General features: G+C 36.3%; 1 protein-coding gene across 7 annotated transcripts in view; it reads right to left on the bottom strand.

Moving 5' to 3' along the window:
* LAMA2 (laminin subunit alpha 2) overlaps positions 1 to 20,823 on the bottom strand; it is a 336,534-nt gene that overhangs the window by 227,038 nt on the left and 88,673 nt on the right. For all 7 annotated transcript variants that reach the window (XM_084202390.1, XM_084202391.1, XM_084202392.1 and 4 more), the window contains exon 4: positions 11,285 to 11,527. In XM_084202390.1, the coding sequence (XP_084058516.1) occupies positions 11,285 to 11,527 (243 nt within the window). The remainder of the gene's footprint in view (positions 1 to 11,284; positions 11,528 to 20,823) is intronic.

Here is a 20,823-nt window from a genome sequence, read left to right as displayed (position 1 = left end):
TCCAGGCCAAGAATGTAATCAGAAATCTTCTGTAAAACACAGGAGATTAAAGAATTATGTGCATGAAATGTGCTTTTTGTTCTTTGCTCTCATCATGATTAATTGTTGTAAAGTTACAAAAATAGTAGTGCTTACTTTAATTACAAAAAAACTACACTTGGCAGGGTTTTATCAAACTCTTCAATGCCCGGATTTTTCAGATTTCAGTTATCATACATGATATAAAATGACTCATATAGTCAACTAGTGTGCTGATTTTTGCTGGGACAGAGTTAATTTTCTTCACAGTATCTTGTGTGCGGCTGTGCTTTAGATCTGTGACGAAAGGAGAATCTCTGATAACACAGAGATATTCCAGCTACTTCTCAGCCTGCTTCCCTTGGTGAGGAGCATGGGGGGGCTGAAGGGGTCAGCAGGGGACACAGCTGGGACAGCCGACCCCAACTGACCACAGGGACATCCCCCACAACGTGATCAGCAATAAAAGCTGGGGAACAAATCTGCCACGGCCTTGAAACTGTTCTTTTGGATCTGTTCTTCCTTCTGAAGATCCTCCAACCTCTAAAACAAAGAAAAGCTCTACTGTGGCTACTTTGTTATGTCCCTCCGCAGGAAGCTCAAGCCACGGAATCCACCTGCTATGGATTTGCTGTCCTTGGCAGTCCTCTTGTATCTCACTTGGCTATCAGCTCTATTATTCTGATGTGCTTGAAAACACTTCTCTTTGGATTTTTTAGGCCTCCTGCACAGACATTTTTTGGTAGGAAAAGGCAGTAGTTTGGTTCTTGACTCTTCTTTTGCCTGACCGTGATTTTATGTTAATTTGCAAAATTCCTATTTTTCTTGTTTTTAAATGATGTCTTTCAGTTTCTAATGCCTACTAACACTCAAGTATTTTATGCTGCGACCTTTTGGATACTCTAAAATCTTTTTTTTTTTTTTTTGCAAATAGCATGCATAAACTCCTACATATTTAAAAAGAGAACATATAAAAAATATTTCTATCCTCAGATATTGCTTTATAGTTTTTTATTATCTTTCAAAATTTTCTTAACATTAAACAGTGAGAATATTATTGTAATTTTACAGAACAGTCCTTAAACAACTGTATTTTGAGCCATCCTGCCTTGCACCTCTTCTCATAACATTTTGTGTTGCATCCCATAACCTTAGTTGTAACATTACGTTGCTTCTTAAAAGAACATCCAAATGGATTGAAAAAATCAGTCTTTGTGACAGTTACCCATCCTATGGGAAGGCAAGAATAGTTTAATTTTTAACTATAGTGGGGTTTTAGCCCTTTATTTTTGCTTCAGAGCCTCCTTACATAGTATCACCATCTTGATTAAGTAGTACTGCAGTCCTAACTTTTCCTACTCTTCCTCAGGCACGATATACCAATTTTCTTTTACAGAGAGTTGTTGGCTGACACAGACTGTCTACTTACCCAGATTGTCTCTCTGTTTTCTTCATTTAAGTGTTCTTGACTCCAGACCTCAATCAAATAATTTGATTTTTGAGTAATTTGAATTTTGAGTAATTTGTCCTTTGCTCCACAGTGTTTAATTGACTAACTTTCCTTCTATTCAATTTCTGTAACATTTACCATTTAAACTGAAAACTCCAGGTAAACTCTGCTGCTTGGTTCTTTTCTTTTCTTTTCTTTTCTTTTCTTTTCTTTTCTTTTCTTTTCTTTTCTTTTCTTTTCTTTTCTTTTCTTTTCTTCTCTTTTCTTCTCTTCTCTTCTCTTCTCTTCTCTTCTCTTCTCTTCTCTTCTCTTCTCTTCTCCTCTCCTCTCCTCTCCTCTCCTCTCCTCTCCTCTCCTCTCCTCTCCTCTCCTCTCCTCTCCTCTCCTCTCCTCTCCTCTCCTCTCCTCTCCTCTCCTCTCCTCTCCTCTCCTCTCCTCTCCTCTCCTCTCCTCTCCTCTCCTCTCCTCTCCTCTCCTCTCCTCTCCTCTCCTCTCCTCTCCTCTCCTCTCCTCTCCTCTCCTCTCCTCTCCTCTCCTCTCCTCTCCTCTCCTCTCCTCTCCTCTCCTCTCCTCTTCTCTTCTCTTCTCTTCTCTTCTCTTGCTTTGTACTGACCTGAAAGCACACCTACATTTGGCCTCAGACTGATTCATTCATATCTCCCTGCTTCAATGAGATTTTAGTGATTAAAGTTACTTCTTCACGTAGTCCACCTGGCTTTTAATGAATTTGTCCTTTAATTAAAAAAAAACATTTTTTGACAACTAAGCTATTCTTTTGCCCAGTAATTTTCCACGGCAATATCTAATAAAAAAAGAAAAAAACAACCAACCAACCAATGACAAAAACCAAAACAAAAACCAACCAACCAAAACCAAACAAAAATAACTGAATCAAACAAAACAAAACAAACAAACAAACAAACAAATCCCCACCCACAATGGATCTTCAGTTCCTCTAATCAAACAGAAGACAAAAACCCCTTACCAAATACCCACTACTCTTGTTTTGCTTTCAGAATGAAATCTATTACTGTCCAAAACTCTGCTCCCAATCCCACCAAGAGAAATTCGGCTCATTCAAGTAAACACCAACACTTAAGCACACCAGTTCCCTTTGGAATGCTGAAATAGTATGTTGAGTTATAAACTACAGGCATGAATCCGCCTTTTAAAATTTGGAAAATCTTTCCCAGATCTACATAAAGACATGTAACCCTTCTCTTTTCAGTAAGCATTGTGGTCAATTAACTAATTAGCTAACTAGATGGATGCTAAAGAAAAAAGGTAAATATTCTAATCAATTTGACTTCACACTGAAAGACTGCTCTGTATAGCATGTTTTTTGCATATGGCAACTTCATTACTTTTTAAGTATTATGATTCATATTATGATTAATAAATTTTTCTTTCAAGAAATGGTAGATATTACAAAATCAGTTTCTGCTCAGGAAGAGAAGATGTGCCAAGATAGAAAAGTGGGCTGTCTAAATACACAAAAGAATCTTTCATTCCAACTTGGCCCACACAGATGTACCAGTAAATATCCTGTCTCTTGTTTACACAATAATGGAGACTGCAATACTACTTATACTCAGCTTTCCATATTTTTTCCTCTTTACAGCATAATTTAGAAGTACATTTCATATTTTTATATCCAGTCTTTTTTTTCTGTAGTATTAAATATCAGAAACTCAAGTTCAGTGTGAACTATCAATTTGAAAATATTACCTAAGTTTCCTTTTTCTTAGGCAAAAAATAGCAGTGAATATTGCTATAATGTAAGACTGAAATTATCAACCTGCAAAATTAGTTGTAGAAGTTTTGAATAAATTACTGCAAAGGCAATTCTCATTGTGCATAACAAAATAATTTAAAATTCTGTTTTCAATACTATACTATGATACTGAGCACATATGTCAAATGTTTGTCTTTTCCTTTCACATATCTTTCAATGTCTATTAGAAAAACAGGAAACGCTAATTTTACATTAGTGAGGCAATATACCATTGTGTAAACAGAATATTTAAGATGTATTAATTTATTTAGCAGTCATCGCTAAAGGTACTTTTTTTTCCTCAGATCAGATACTCAAGTTTAGTTGTACTAAGCCAAATAACCAAATTTTTTAAAAAAAGACAAAACCCCAAAAGCAACAAAATTAAGTAGACTCTAATCTTTGTCTAAACCTCTAATCTGTTTTATTTCTTTTTGTAAACCATTTCATTTGAAGTTATTCTAACTGGAAAGTTTGGAGCAGCTGAAAGCTTATGTGACAAAATTCTGGAAGAAAATCAGTATTCTATCACTTCTTGGTAGACACAAGAAACTTTCTAGGCTGCTACATCCTTTCAAAGCACTTGAAAAAGAAGACTTACAAGTAGAAGTTATCACAGTCATTTCACTGAGACCAATCATATACAAATGGTATCCAAAAAAATGGTATCCAAAAAAACGGCTTGAGCAGAAGTCTTCCTGAAGCTGCTGTAGCCAGAAGGTGGGGGTGGGAGGGGATGCAAAGAAAATGTAAACCAAAATCAATAGGGAGTATGAGTAATCCAAGAGTGTTAAGCAGGGACTCTGAACCCTCTGAAATGATGCAACACTGAATAAAATGAGATTTACAGCCTTCATGGCAGACCTGATCTGAAGGTCACTGCTGACTTCAGTGGAAAGATCGTTAATAATAAGCACCACTTACACAGAGATCCTGTTGGCTGTCCCTACTACTAATCACTACAAAAAAGTAACTGTGCATTGTAAGATGAAAAAGCAGGATGAGAAAGATCCTAAACTGAATGGGACACTTGGATCTTAGTCCAGAGAAAACCGAACTCATTATTTCTTAGAAAATGAAGCCATGCCACCTAGCTAGACAGCCTGACTCAAAGTATGCTAAAAACCTGGGAAGCAGAACATCTTGGATGCAAGGATTGCATCTGGTAACATCTCTATTTGCTGATGTTCTCTTTTGCATTCTAAGCAAAAGACTGTCACATGTCCTCCATTGACAGTTTTGTGAAATTTGTTTTCATTGTCTTTGCATTGAAAAAAAAAATTTAATGACCGAATAAAATGTTTTCATTTTGCATCACATGGAACAATTCATGTCAATCAAAATAAAAATTTGCCTTTCATTGTTTGGGAAAAAAATCTGAATTACTTAAAATTATTGTTATTCTCCCTCTTCAGACATCAAGCTGAAAAAAACTGTTCAAAATCCAAGCTATTTTGGATTCTGAGTCAGACTGCATTCATTAGTCTCTGCCTAATGCCTTTGTCTAAATTGTGATGCTGGAAGTAGAATCCACTTAAATTTCTGAACAGTTTCATCCATTAATAATAAACTGCTTCCTATTTTTTTATATGGTGCCTGGTTTGGTTTTTTTTTTTTTCAGTGAAAATATAGCAACACAATATGGGTACAAGACAACATATGCCATAACCACAAGTACTGTACTGAAGTGTACAGAAATGCAAGTCAAATATATGGAAATTTAGCATACTCATGAGAAATGCCTAGGGTGATTGCAGTTGAGGGCATGGACAAAGATATTACTGGCATTACTTTTTACTGTTGATGCCTTTTCTACATCTTATGCGCTTGAAAATACACCTATCACTGTTACTCAAGGGGAAATAAGAGTTCAGACTTTAGAAAATTATTCTGCAATAAAGACAAGATACTGAATACATGTTAGGAGCTGAGAGGATCAATCTAAAAATAGGAACTATAAAGGCAGCATCAACATTGTAATTCACAAACGCTTAGGCAATTTTTTTTTGGAAACTGTGTAGCATCTGTATCATTAATAAATAAGAAAAAAAAAGAAATAAACTCAAAATTTTTAGTCTGCAACTGAATACATTTCAATTTTGAGTACTTCCAAAATTTGTACCCTCTGTCCTCTTAGCACTGACACTCTCAATCTAAATTTAGCTGTGAGAAGAACACACTTTAAAGTCCATTTCTAAGTCTCTTTTTTCTTCCCTTCCTTCTCTGTGAACCACTGAGACTGCACCAAACAGGACAAGCACTTTTGTATGAAGAGGAGAAAACTAGCATGCAAACATTGGGAAAAACTGGTTTTCAATGTTCATGGTATCACTGGCCTGAGGCAAGCTCAGCAAAGTACTGGGACACTGGAAGAGGTTCCAAGGGACCTGAGGCATGCATTTAAAAAGGGACACAACACAAGCATTCAAGTGCTACAGCAGCAAGTGAACAAAATTTTTAAAAATACTGTCAAGGCACTTGTTTCTGTTTATTTTTTGACTTTACTTGCTAAGTACACACTTTGAACTTCCACTTGACTGAAGAATCTAAAGACTAATGAACGTGCTTATACAAGGCTTGATTTACCACCACAGAGTATTTTTTTTTTTACATTACAGTTACATTGCTACAATCATAAGAAAAGTATGAGATTAAGCATTTAAAGGAGCAGTACTGAAGCATCACCTTCACTGCAGTATCATTCTCACCACTGTAATAGCAGTGATAGAAAGACTTATTGCAGAATATGAAGGAGATAGGTTACTTAATTCCACCATAACTCTCCTCCCTGTCAGCCTTCTGCTTCAGCCTTAGGCATAGAGGCAGACAGAAAGAATTTTCCTGTTGAAGGCCACCAGGACTGAGAGAACCTTTGACTCCATTGTTCACACAGACAGCTCTTCCCAAAGTCCTTCAGTTCTCCAATTTTCACCTTTGAACATGGCAGTACCATGCAGTTTGCAATGGAACACAGTGGATGTGCAACTATATTACCTCTTAATAAAAAACCAATACTCATTACAAATATTGTTTTATCAACCACCTGGTCACACTGATTGCTTCACAAATGCTTCCTGCTGAAAAGAATCAAGCAACACCAAGGGCTGTGTTAGATATGAGGAATCCAGAAAAATGTTTTGGAAATTTGGTCCTCTTGGTATACTGCTATTAAATGTCATTCTCATTTCTACAATCAGATTACTTCCCTTCAAATACAGGGCTTCCTGTACCCTTCAACTTTTCTATATTTAAATGTCAAGGTAGAACGTCCTCAGCAACTGAAAATAACATATGAAAGGCATCTCACACAGGACAGAGACTGTTTCTCTTACTCACTACAAGGAAATATTTACTGAATCCTGAGATTTCATCTCTCCATTGTCACTGTAAAACCCAAACTCTAATCAACCACAGAAATATCCTTTGAGGCAGCATCTTCTGACAACAGATTCTGCCTGCAAAGAGGGAATGACTTCTTTTCCTTGAAAGTTTACATACCTTCCACACCACCAGAAATAATTATAATTTTTAAACCAACTTTGACAGAATAACTCTATCTGATGACAGACAAGGGAGACAATCGGGTATTTCAATTAAGATTTTAAAGATTCACCACCTTACTCTCAAATTTTAAACTTTCAGAAATCCTTATTTAAAAAAACCCTCAATATTTCCCAGAATATTGGGGTGGGGGGGGGGGGGAGGGGGGGGGAGTGAGGTAGGAGGGGGGAGGGTGTTTTTGCCTTCTTAGTAAAATGAAGTGCTTTCCTATCAGATTAATTAAGCTTTTCTTCCACTGTCTTCATTGCATGTGACTTTCGATATCTGCTTCCACAAAGAACTGAAGAAAAAAACAGAACAATTTTTTAAAACTTAAATATTTATTTTCTCCCAGCCTAAACAAAACACTCTAAATCCACATATGTTTGAAGAACGCTGTTTCCACGAGTAACCTCCAATTTTACTTGCTACAAAACTATGTGTCCTTTTTAAGTGAAAATATATACATTTCCCTAACATATTATAGTGATCATCTGTTGCACCTGAAGTTTTCAGATGGTCTGGCTTTGAAACAACTACAAGCAAGAGGGAAGATTCCAATGTATCAAAATACAAATAACCTACATGTGCTAATTCAAACAAGCATTTGCTAAGAGAAAGCTTTCAGCATCTCACAGAAAAGAAAATTACAACACTGAAGGCTAATGTTCAGAGCCTTATATTCACCTAGTCATCAAGGTAAAGAGGCCGTGAAACAAATTTCAGTCTAGCAGAAGTAATATTTCAATAAAATGGTGCAAACTGGCTGTAAACATCAGAGGCTCCTGTGTAAGCAAAATGAAGTAAAAATCACTATGGTAACCCACTAACTTTTAGTTCTCAAACTAATGATCATCTGAGGAATAAAGAAACAAAGAATGACACTCGTATACAGTCTTTAAGTAAAGATGAAAACAAAATAAGCATTCTTATTTACCCGAAAATACCAGACTCACAGCACCAGCTATTATACCTTACATAAATGGGTCTTTCTTACTCAGTGTAAAAAAATATTTTAAAATACTACTAAAGCAAGAAATACCAGTTCAGTAAAAAGTAATGAATAACTCATTAAGTGAACTAATCTCTTCCCCTTATTTTTCTGGCATAGGGAGACAGAGGAACATTAATTTTTGCTTTGAAATACTGTTTTGAGAAGCTTTAGCTCCTATATTTATTTGGGAATTGAAGCATTTCTCTTATGAAGATAAGCTGAAAGATCTGGGGTGGTTCAGCCTCAAGAAGAGATGACCCAGAGGGTCCTCATTGATGTATGTAAGTACCTGAAAGAGGGCTGGCAAGAGGTGAACCAGGCTCTTCTCAGTGGTGCTGAGCATCAGGACTAGAGGCAACAAGCAGAAACTGATGCACAGGAGATTCTACCCAAACACAAGGAAGAATTTCTTTCCTGTGCTGTGACTGTGCACTGGAACAAACTGCCCAGAGAGGCTGCAAAGTTTACCTTACTGGAGATATTCAAAAACTCTCTGGACACAGTCCTGGGCCATGTCCTCTAGGATAACCCTGCTTATACAGAGTTTAGACCAGATGGACCACTGTGGTCACTTCCATTCTTACCGATTCCATGATGCTGTGAAACAGCTTTGCTGAAAGTCTACCCTAGCCAGTATGATATAGAGACACACTGTTTTTCTAGCTATTACTGATACCTTAGTATGGAAACCAGAATGCTAGGAATCTTTCTGCATTCAAGTCTTCACTTTTAGAGAAATTTCTTTGAGAGTTTCTTACTTTTTTTCATTTGGAAGTTGTCATTATGCAATTTTCCATTAACTCATTCAATAAAATTACGTTTTGCAAATAATCCCTGGTCTATAGGTTGCCTGTTCCTGTTTGATTTAAACTTTTGCTAGTTACACAGATCTGAAGATAAATCACAGAAGGTTTTTGTTTATTTTTTGTAGTTTATTTTTGCTCTGTTGTTGCAGGTGTTGTTGGTTCTAATTATTTGACTGGCCAAAATAATATTACTGGTGCAAATAGGAATAGTATTTAAAGACAAAAAATATTTGGCTTAGAATGAACATTTTTGGAAATATCCTAATGAATCAAGCAATTGACTAAAATGTTCACTGAAAGCATACATAAGGAGAATATTTTCTGATTTTTCTAAGATGACAACTTAGACAACTTTCAACTTCAGACAGTATTGTACTGGTTGTACACTTGCCATTGGCCCTGGCTTGCCAAGCACGTTCCTTGTGCACTTCATCAGGTTTTCTAGGTGTTTGAAGCAAAGGTACTTTATTTACATTTCATAACCCTATCATTCTTACAAGATGACTGCAATATCTGATTCACAGAAAAAATTACTCTCCTGGAAAGAAGATAAATTATGTGCAGATGTAGTTCCACTGAGAGACCAGGAGCCAAATACCACCAGCAACACAATTGCAAGTAAATATGATATTGGTAGAAATGTTATTTTTCATGTTATGTGTTTGACAAAATATGAAAATGAATTAACCTGGGTTAATTCTCTGTAAATGCTACTTCATAATGCAGCCTTTAGCTATCCAGACAGCTGAAACTAGTGCTTTACTCATGAAAAGAGTATTGTTAAAATTGTAAGATAATTAGTTCATGTGGAATGATACTTCATTCTTCCAATCACTATAAAGGTTAATACTTAGGCTTTCCATTTCAAGCTGTTCTCTATGACAGCCACATCTCAGACTAATAACTACCTACAGGAGGCAAGATTAACTTAGGGTTTATCCCATGCCTTTCATGAGTATGCCAGTATCTAACAACTCCCCTTTGCCAAGTGGAATAGAACAGATACATTCCTCCCTTCAAAGTCATCTTTGCCTTTAAAGAAACAACACACCAGATGTAGGTAATTTACTAAGGAAAGAATAGAGCACATCAGACCTGGATAAAAATTGTTAATTGCACACTTAAGATCAGAATTCAGTTCAACTCAATTTGGTGGGCTTTAAGCCAATGTTTCACTCATGGATGTATACCAGGGTGCTGAATAATGTTCTTTGCTGTTTAGCTCAGCCAGTGAAGAACACAGAGACTCACTGGTTTAACCAAGAGGATAGCAGACTACCGGAATCAATATCTGCCTGTGAGAGAACTGGATAACCAAATAAATGGAACAATGCAAATTAAATTAATTACTGGAATAATTACTTTTGTATTATATTTTCTGTGCAGACGTGTTCTCCCAAAGAAACAGTATAAAATTCCTTTGCAAGTGATAAATTGCTAACTCATGTTCTGTTCACCCCCCAAAAAAGCATTCAGTTAGAATCAGTTTAAAAATACAGCACATGTATATGCACTATTTCTTTTAATATCCCTTTATCTGTTCCTGCTAGATTTTACAAGAACAAATACCCATGCAAATGATACAGCACTAAGATATAAGCACAACTACAAATACAAAATACTTGCAATTTTTCCTAGAATTGAAAATTATTTCCCATCTCATAATTCTTGATAATCCGAGACTCTCTTAGATTCAAGGTTATATCTTTCTAAATTGTATCTACAGGATATTTTCACTGAAAGCTGATTTTTAAAATTTTTGCAACTGGCATTAGAAATTTTCTGAGAACAGAAACAAACAATATGTACCTTTATCCAGGACTCAAAACCAACCATATTAACAATTTTGCATGTGAACCTTGCTTGGTGTTTAGGGGAACAGAAGAAAGTAATTTTGTACCTATTTATAAGAAAATAAATAATTAAAAAGTGGAACAGAAAAAATAACAGAGGGATAAATATTGAGGCTAAAATTTCATTTGCAGAACAAGTGTTGCAAAAAAATTGTGAAAAAAAAAAGCAGTTGGAATGTGTTACACAAGGCTTTCCCTCTCATCATTTTAAGGGACTGAAAAGGCTGCATTTTCAGCTACAGATGTTACAATTGCCTTGCTCTTTCAACTACAGATTCTCAGTCACAAGTCCACCACATCTTTTCCACACCCTCAATTAGAACAAATGACTGGTCCATGATTCATGTGCCTGGACTTAGAATAAAATAGTAGAGATCTCTGAAAAAAGAAGAAATAGGCATAAACAGGGGCACAGGTTCAGCTCTTACGGCATTAAATTAAATTCTGGCTAAAATGATTATCATTTGACATCCTGGCTTATACACAGGGACTGAAAATGCATCTTAAAGAAAAGTGTTTTATGACGTCACCGAGTCTGTGATTTTTCCAAGTATTCTCCCAAGTGACATGGGAACATATTTCAAGCACGTAAAGTTGTCTGAAAAGCACTAAGTGCCTAGCTGATAAACTCTTTTACTTCTTGGTTTACTCGGTAGAATGTTCTTATTAGAGTGAACCTTGTCTGCATTTATATAGGACCACGTAAGATAAGCTTTTAAAATTTGCAAATAGATTCTCTCCACAGTTTTCAGTTGTACCAAAACACTCTCTCTACTGAAGGCAGATTAGCCCATTAACTGAAGGGTTTTTTGCCTGCCGTGTTGCACACGGAACACCATCTGATCTTACCTCTCCATTTTCCAGAGGGTGGATTTTGGAATAATAAGAAGTGCATATGACTTCATCATCTTTTAGGTAGGACGGGGTTCCGGGGCGGGGATGGATGTTGTAGCGCGTCAGGCACTCGCTGTCTGTGATGGCATAGTACTGCCACGGCTGATAGTCCACGCCGTCCAGCGAGCGCTCCAGGATCCAGTTCCCAGGACGAGGGGAGTTAGCTGCTTTCACAATAACATATGCGATCTGGAACACCTGCAAAATACAAGAACTGTTAAAATACAACTAAATACACAATGAAAAAGTCATTCCAATTTCTTCATAGCTGCCAAAATAAGTACAGTAAATATGCTAATGCTTGAATGGTTTTTTTTCACCTAGAAATGCAATATGGCCTTGGATTACACAGAAACTCTTAAAACTACAGGAACAAATTCTCCGCTGACATTTCTGAAAATAAAAAAAAAATTAGTTGCATTAGGCCAGTAGAGACTTTGAAAATAGAATTACAAGCACTCTAAATTTCACATAGCTTAGTAGGTAATTGCTAAACTGCCATTTCAGCCACATTTTGCAAAGTTTGTTTTCAAGTATTTTCAATTTGTAACAGTGGCATTGTTTCTTTATGTGTGTTTATAGACATACACTTTCCACAATGTTTAAGAGTTGCCAAACTATTACAACTCTATCTCTGTTAAGGAAAAACATAGTTTTAAGCTATTGAAAGATCATCACATCATGCTGAAATAATTCTATAAAATAATCTTGTTTCAATCATTCTATAAAACATTGACCCAACTCAGCACTGTGACCATGAATAAGCTTTACAGGACAGAGACACATCAAATATCGCTACAAACAGAATGCAAGCAGATAATCAATGCTCATTATAGTCCATTTTACCTGCCTACTCAATTGATTTATCAAGGTGTATTTCTGTGCACACGCTTCCTGGAATGAAAACCACAAATACATTTGCAATTGCAGAATGACACACATTAGTGACGCAGGTCTGGTTTGGTTTGGTTTGGTTTTTAACCTACTAACAGCCATATGCTACAGAGATAGAACTGAAGCCAAGGAAAAGAAGCAGGTATTTCTATTAGAAAAGCAGAAATCACATATCAAGTCAATATTGTTAAGATGCATTGCTATAAGTCTGCACATGATGATGCCAGAGGGTATCATGGCAGTGTTGATTTAATGCTTAAAAGCTTTCTGTATTGGATAGTCACTGTAATGAAGCTGCAAGAATCAGACTTAGTCCACACAAAATCTCTTGCGCATGCTTAGATGATCAGTAAAAATCACAAAGAATATCCAACGGTAAACAATGAAAGAAACAGTAAGAATATTTGAATTGCTGTTTCTTACTGTAAATACCACCAGTATTACTGTAAAATAGAAAATGTGCTAAGTGGCAGAGTAGAGCAAGTATTCCCGAACACTTTATGATGGAGACAAAGATGTGTTTATTTCCAACTATCATTCCTGCCTTCTGCACAGATGCTGAAAATATGGTAAGATTCACAGTCACTTCAGTCAGGAAAATAAATCACTAGCAGTCAAAGTTCTTCAGTGGAATAAGAAGTGAGTGAGGCTGTATTTATTTCAATCTGAAGAACGTGCCTGTAACTGTATCTTCTTGGAGGATTATCTCAATATTTTTCTTCAATAGCATTTAATAAGCACTCCAGAGAATGAAAAAAACTGTTTCATTCCATTGTTCCAACAGGAATCATACAATCACTTGTCCCCTTTCAGAAATCCCCTTTCCTCTCTCAAACTCATTTACATATATATATATATATATGCATATATATATGTATTATATTCCCCTGTGGCCACAAACAACTATAGTTTTAACTGTCCTGGATCAGGGTCACTAATACTCTTTACAATAAACAGAGACAAGCAAAACATTAACACATCTCTCCAAACTGCTCACCTCCCAGTTAAGCTCTTAGAAATATAAGAAATACAGAATAGAGACTTCATTCCAGAGTCCTTTTAAATACTTTTCTTTAAATTTTACATAAGCAATTTACCTCAAGTTCTCAAAATAAGGCTGTTCCTTATAGGTTGAATGGGTAACAATTGAGGTTAAACATATTGCTAGGGCTTCTACCATGGAATATCTGTGGTTTAGGACATATATCACAATAAATTCATAGCCACAGGGGTGTGTATATATAGTTTCCTTTTTGGAAGACCTAAATTTTGCAAAATTTTATGAAAGATTCACTGTTAGATACAACCCAAAAACCATTTATCTCTACAAACATCTTGGATGCAATGGCTCTGTGAGGCTAAGAGGAGCGATCAACATGAAGTCTTTTTTCTGTTTGCTTGCTTTGAAATATTAGGCTGTGTGGGAGAGGGAAACTTTCTACAGTGATTTTTCAAATTGAAGCCCTCTTCCAGTAACATTTCCTGCATATTTTGCTGAGAATGTATTAGAAGTCTTGTTTCTTGCCTTCAGATAGTGCACTGCTTGACTGCAATTTAATATACACCTTTGCCTTTCATTATTTTTAGCACACTCTGTACATGAAACTGCAAAAAAAAAAACCACAAAAAAAAAAAGCAGTAGAGAGTAAACATCATTCTGCACATCACAGTGGAATGGATGGAATTTCTCTTAATCTAAATCTGACAAGAAAAAAAAAACTTAATGTAAATAAAAGAATACACATAAAGAGCTGGTAGTTTTAACTACTGTTCAGCTACAGTTTTCAACCTGATTCGGACTACTACTGTCCCAGCCTCTAAGAGTTCCTTTTGTCACAGCACTGAGCTATCTGCAACCCACTAACTTCCTGGACAGAGAAACAGAGATGGAACTACCAGTATTTTTAAAAATTGGTAGAGTGTTAATACTAACTCAGATAAAGGAAGACGCACCAAAAGCATCACTCATCAAAAACGTGGCCTGGTTGATAGTATTCCTGATCTTTCTAAGGCTAGGCTGAAGACAGTACAGTATGTTAATCCATGCTTCTTAAAAATACCTTTCCTTTGGGGGACAGCTAGAGCTTTAGCACGACATGAGAAGATGGTTGCCCCAGCCCAGTCAGCTACACCAGGCACTACCAGCTCACCACAATGCTGTGAGGCAGAGAGCAATCATGGTGCATGCCATGTTCTACTGTGCTTCCTCAGCAATGACAAGAGCAGACTCAAATTAATAGCAGCTGTATGATTTTTCTCAAAGCAAATCAATGTAATGGAAGCAGTGCTGACTTTCCAGTCAGCTGGAAAACTGTCCTTCTCCAGATAAAAGAATAACTCTTCTTTTATTGTGGAGTTTTTTAGCAAATACAAAACCAGTAAGTACTTACTGGCATGAGAAAACTCATAAGGTCTAATGGATCATTGAGTTTTGTTGCATTTGTTTCCACAATCAAAAAAAACTGACATGGTTCAGTGTTCTGAAGCCTGCCTTCCTAGTACATCGCAACACCAAGCTTCTACTCCCCCGGGGTAACTGATGGAGCAGCTTGGTTCACTTTTTCAGATAGCATCAATAAACCAACACATGTCAATTGACAGAGCATCTGCACCATCTTAGAGCACATCTGGATTTGTACAAGTCCAACAGAAAGCAATCTAGAGACCCAAGCTTGCTTATACAAACTGGAAAACGGAGCGATACCAAGCTTCCTGGTAGCATGCAAAAGATCATTAACACAGCTGCCAAAGCACAGCTGGTGCTTTTTTCTGCTTGTTCCTGCTCATGTGACCATAGCAGTATAATTATGGGAGTGGGAGGGAAATGGTCTAAATACTCCTTTAAACCTTTCCCAAATTATAGGCAACATAATCCTCAAGATGAGAAACAAAATGAGTCTTGGGCCTCATTTTCACTGGTAATTGTCTCAGCAGTGAGAACTATGAAGCACATATTGTAGGAACACTTCCATAAGTTATAGCACTGTACCTTCTTGTGAATGCCTCATAAGACACAGAAAAGTGCATCCTACTATAAAGGATAATTTGCTACACTAATATTATTCAGATAGAGCTGAAGTGAATCATTAATCTACATAGGGTTAACTACTGAAGCAGGAAATCTCATTGTGTCCGACTCCCACTTGCGCTTCTATTTAAAAAATAAATCCTTCTGTTATAAAATGTTCATGTAAATCAGAATATCAGCAGAGAAAAAAAAATGGTACCACACAATTCGACAGAAGTATTTCCATTTCATTTTCTCAATACAAAAATTTATTTGCCCTAATGGAGGCTTCCATCAGCAATCTGGTGTAAACTCTGTACCTACTTGTTTACTATAGTTATATTATGTTGCTGATTATTATTGCAGTGCAGTGCCAGGACTTAGGCAAGGAGTAGTTTCCTTACAGGCTGGTACAAATACTGTTGCACCATATGACTTTTACCATGACACAGATTTATTTAAGCAGTTATTTAAAAGTGCTGATACGGGTAGAAAAAGCACTGCAGACACCCCTTGTCCCACGGTGAAAACCATCCAGAGGAGTCGAGGCTACCTCAGAACACCCTGAGGTTAAAGGGGGTTATTAGCTACAGGGGGGTCCTCCTCATTAAGAGAAGCATGGGAAAGTCTCTGCAGAATTCATTATGGGATGTGTTAAGGGGATTGTATAAATGGATGAGACTCACAATGGAACCGTTTAGGGGAAGGAATAGAGGTAGATCAAGGTGGATCAAGAAGGAACAAGTATAAGACAGAGGGAAAAGGAGATTAAAGGAACCAGTTGACTACAACTAGCTGGCTGATCAGTATGTTAATCCTGACCTCAGTCATTGAAGTCTATCCTATTTTCTCACTAAATCCTGCTTCTAAATATCTTCTTTAGGTGTGTTCTCTCTCTTTAGTGAGTGCGTGTGAATAAGAGCTAATTTCAAGATCAGCAAGCAGAAGACATCTAAATACCTGCAACTGGAGTGGGGCTGTAAATCTCTAAGATTTAAAAAAAATTATCTAAGGCTAGCCACTGAAGCACTGCATGCCTTGGTTGCATCCATAGATGTATATGTCCCTAGCAGACTTTAATCCTGATCAGCTGGAGAAGAAGAGGGCGAAGGAGGCTGCGCTGTGTTTGTGTTCACAGGGGGGCTGACAGGGCCCTCTGGTCTATTTATGTTGCTCCACGCAGCCATGTGTGTGCTTCACTCTCTCAGGAGTAGGAGCTCTGCCTTGCTACAGTCTGAATGTGAAAACAGACATAGGCCTGAACTTCTAATACCACAGGTGACCAAGAATCAGAAATCACAGTCATAAACAGATTCTCAATGCAAAAGTGTTCCTCAATCATTAACTTCTATCTTAAATACCACATTTTCACTGTTTCTCAGTGTAGATTGGCCTCTCCTCAAGGTTTAAGACACGAAACAGAACAAATTCAACTACTCATGAATTGAAGCAGAGATTCTGTGAGTTTTGAGAAACAGTTCCTTGTGTTCTCAGAGACCAGTTTAGGAAGTCAGTAATATTTCAATTAATGGATACTGTTATGGATTATTGTTTGGGTTTATTATGTATGAAAGAGAGTAGACAGTTTTGATGCAAGAATTTTTATACAATTGGCTATTTATGAACAACTAATCTTCTCATTTTTGTCTCACATCCAACTCAGACAGAGAAAAAAAAGCCTTCTTTAGAAATTGAATGGCTTTCCAGATTCCTCAAATGGCCATCTAGCATGTATTTTTTCTATTACTGTCCTTAGAGACAGTGGCCCTGATTTCAAATATTCTGCTCACAGTTAGAACTTCTGCAATTGAAAATGTTGGCATGAGTGGAAAAAAAATATACTTAGCAGGATTCCAGTAATACCAGCTCAGAGAGCTGAACATCTCCCACCATGCTGCACTTTGCCTTTAATGACAATGTTGCTCCTGTACCTCTCAGCTTCTTCCAACTGAAATTCTGCTACCAGATGGGGAATTTGGGCTGAAAGAAACACAGGCTTGATGCCAACATAGATTTTTTTTTCCAGTGTTGAAAGCAATTTTAGTCGAGCATCATAGGTTCAGAAAAATTGTAACTACAAAAAGTTGCAGCTACAAATGTCATGCAAATTAAGAAATCCACAGCACTTCATGGGAAAAACTGAGAAAGATTTCATCATAGCCAATCTTGAAAAGCTCTAAGGTGGATGCCTCCAAACTAGTTACAAATTAATCTTTTCTAGTTAGGCAAAAATTAACTTTCGTACAATGCTCAGTCCCATTCAGTTAACGCCTGCAGAACATTCGTTTAAAAAAATCTATAAAAATACCTGAACTTAGAATAAGCTCAGCTTTCTCCCTTCCATGTATGTAACTGCCAGAGAGGCACAAGTTCTTTTAAGAACACTTTGTTCTCTGTGACAAAAACACATTGTACTAATACTTCTCAACTTTTGTTCATGTTCTAAGACGTCATTAAAAAAAAAAAAAGCAAAGTCTATTGAAAGAATGCATTTTATACAATGTCAAACTGAAAGTACTGAAGTCGTCCAGCTGTTGAATATCTGAGACACATTAAGCCAAATGGAAGGACTCAGAACCTATAAAGTTTCTGTCAATGTCAACTTTTTTCTTTGTAATTTTCTCAGTTGGTTTTCTCCATTACCAATTCTTCAGCTGTTTGTGAAGGCCTCAAATCAATAGCTGCTTTTTCTTGACTATTTTTGTTGCTCATCATTGGCCTGGTGTATACGTGCATAGAGGGCTGAAGTTAATAATCTCTTTTCACAATACTTTCAAATAATAGCAGAAAGCAACTTCTCTTTATTTTCTAAAATTTATCACTTCTTTCCATGGAGAAAGACTATTTGCAGAAAAGGAAAATTGATGAAAATGCCAATATCCAAACTCATCTTCTTAAAACCTGGACAAGAGGGGAGGACAGAAACAGTTGTTCCTCTATTTTGGTACTTAAAACACCAAAAAAAATTTCTTTTAAAAAAATTTTCTAGATCAAAAAACTGATGCTCAGCCTAGGTCTATTAGCATTGAGATTACTCGGAGTGAAGCATTCTTATTTCCTTCAGCAATGTTTCCATGCAGTGTCCTCTCATGAGCTCTCACTTACTCATACCAAATCTGTACATTTTAATGTGCCTACCACAACAGAAGCAGTATTTCACAACCATCATCAGCGGCAAAACTTATTTTTTCAAGTAAGCTTCTTATTAATCATAAACTATTTGAAGACAACATATTTCTTCAATATCAATAACAAAATCTGCTCAAGACTGAGAATCATATGAACCCCTTACTTATCTCATCACCATTCTCCCAGGCTCCACAATTTTCTTCAGAACCAAGACAGCTAACAGCACAAAATCAGAATACAACTTCATATTTATGTCAGAATGTATGTATCACTGGATTCAAAGGAAAATAGCTCTCTTCCTTAAAGCCAAAATTAGTGAAGTGGAATGTATATGTATTACAGACACAGAGGGAAAATATAAGGCATCTAACCTCAAAAAGAAAATTTATAAATTCTCAACACTGTCCAAAATCTTTGTTACTGTGTATTATGAAGCTGAAAGGATTTGCTCACTTAGAAATCTTTTTTCCTAAGCAAAAAGCAATAAATTTATGGTCTTATTTAGTGGTGAGCATGAAAAAATGGGCAAAATAATCCTGTGGATATTTATTGTTAATACAACTCTTCAACCCAGCTTACAGCACTTTGTTGGGTGGGTATTAAAATTAATCTTTGAATACAATGATGGGTTCTTATCATTTCAGAATGCATTTGAGACAACTCCCTCCATGTACAATTGAATGACTCATGAAAAACTTTTTCTTTTTTAATGCTGGGGAAAGTCAGCTTGAGCGTCTTCACTAACATTTGTTTGTTAGAACACCTAAAAAGTTTCATGCAGCAGCCTCTTCAGAAATTACGGCTGGCATAAAGGTGCAGTCTCAGTCCTTAACTGGGGAAAAAGATAATTTTATTTTCCTTAGACTTTTGTCTGAGTGACATCAGTGGGGAAAACTTTATTCTGAGACAAGGAGGGAGCCCTGGGTAAAATCTGTTACTTATTAGTGTGCACATATTCTCTACTTCCCACAAATGGAAATCAAGGTGGAAAGATACATAATCTAAAGTAAATTTGCTAATAGTATATAAAACAGGTAGCTCTTAAAAATGTTTACTGTTATGTCAAAATATTTACTACCATTCTGTTTGTTTTCATGATAACAAATAATTTTTTCTAGGTATGCTTGCAATAAATCCTTACTGGTATATTTATATGCAATTTTTTTCTTTTTGAGTTTTTCAAACACTTTCATTATAAGTTGAATTCAAGTCCAATAGTCCTACTTTTAAAATATTTTTAAATTACGTACTAATTAATAATGTAAAATAATTGAAAAGCAATAATAATTTAAAATAATATCAGAAAAGTAAATTACTCCTTTTTTCACCCTATAATACCTATTTAGTTCATTACCAGCAAATTGTAAAACTAAAGAACTTAAGGAAATCACTAAAATGTTAAGATTCAAGCCTATGAAGGTAATGAAAAAAAGAAATAAGAAAATAATGAGTATTGCAACTAACATACCTGCCTAAAAATTGGCTATGGACTTCATTAAAACAGAACACCTAATTCCTTTTTCTTTCTTTTAACTGATTCAACAGTCATTTTTATGGTTTTAGGTACATCTCTTTTGGGCTGTCACTTCAGCAGTTCATTTACCGCTTAGGTGTAACTGAGCCAGAAAACTGGCTTAGCTTTGAGAGAATTTGTTTTCTGAATTCTCAAATGTCTACATAACTTCAAAATGGAATGACTCATGAGCAAAAAGTAGTAAAAACAAATATTGAGGATGACAGCTCTGTGTTGCAGGCTTGGACTCTAGCTCACAGATCAGTACCGTACTCTTTTAGGTTTTACAATGTTGAAGCCAACATGGAGTGTTGGCTGCCCCCTCCCCCAAGCTGGCAATAAAACCTCACACAAGCAAGCCAAATCAGAAAATTGATCTGGCAGAAACCACACCTCAAAAAACAAAACAGGACATAGTTTTCAGTACCAAGGTACATCTGATTTCCTGCATGGCAACACACATGCCAGTGCCAGAACAAGAAGTACAGAAACATCTCCCTTTCAGCAGGGAGGGGAAGAGTGGCAATCAGGGAATTGCAGCGTGATAGTCTCAACAGACTTACAGTTTTTTCACTTTTTTCTCTTCAGACAAACATTTTTGAAGATGAACAAAACTGACTGTTGGAGAAAAGTCTAGGTTTGGAGTAAACTTCATTTCTGTTAAACTACTTTCTGATTTGGGAATGAAGAGAAGCTTTAAGCCTTACCTTTACAAAAGCAGTTTTGAAAGCTTTTTTAAGCCCACAGTTATTAGAAGGTAAAAAAAAAATAAGGAAAATATTAATTGAACACCTTACCAAAATGTTTGCACATATACAGAAATTTAACACATAAATGCCAAATGGCACTCCATTTTACTAAACTGGTTCTTATATCCCAAGACTAAATAGTATATTTAACTTCCTTTTCATTCCTTTAGCTGTTCTGATATTTGATATCAGAAGGTATTCA

Source organism: Fringilla coelebs (assembly GCF_963513975.1).
Source record: "Fringilla coelebs genome assembly, chromosome: 3".
In the NCBI taxonomy this organism is placed as follows: Eukaryota; Metazoa; Chordata; class Aves; order Passeriformes; family Fringillidae; genus Fringilla; species Fringilla coelebs.
The sequence above is the reverse complement of the archived record's forward strand: the minus strand, read 5'-3'. Positions and strand labels throughout refer to the sequence as shown.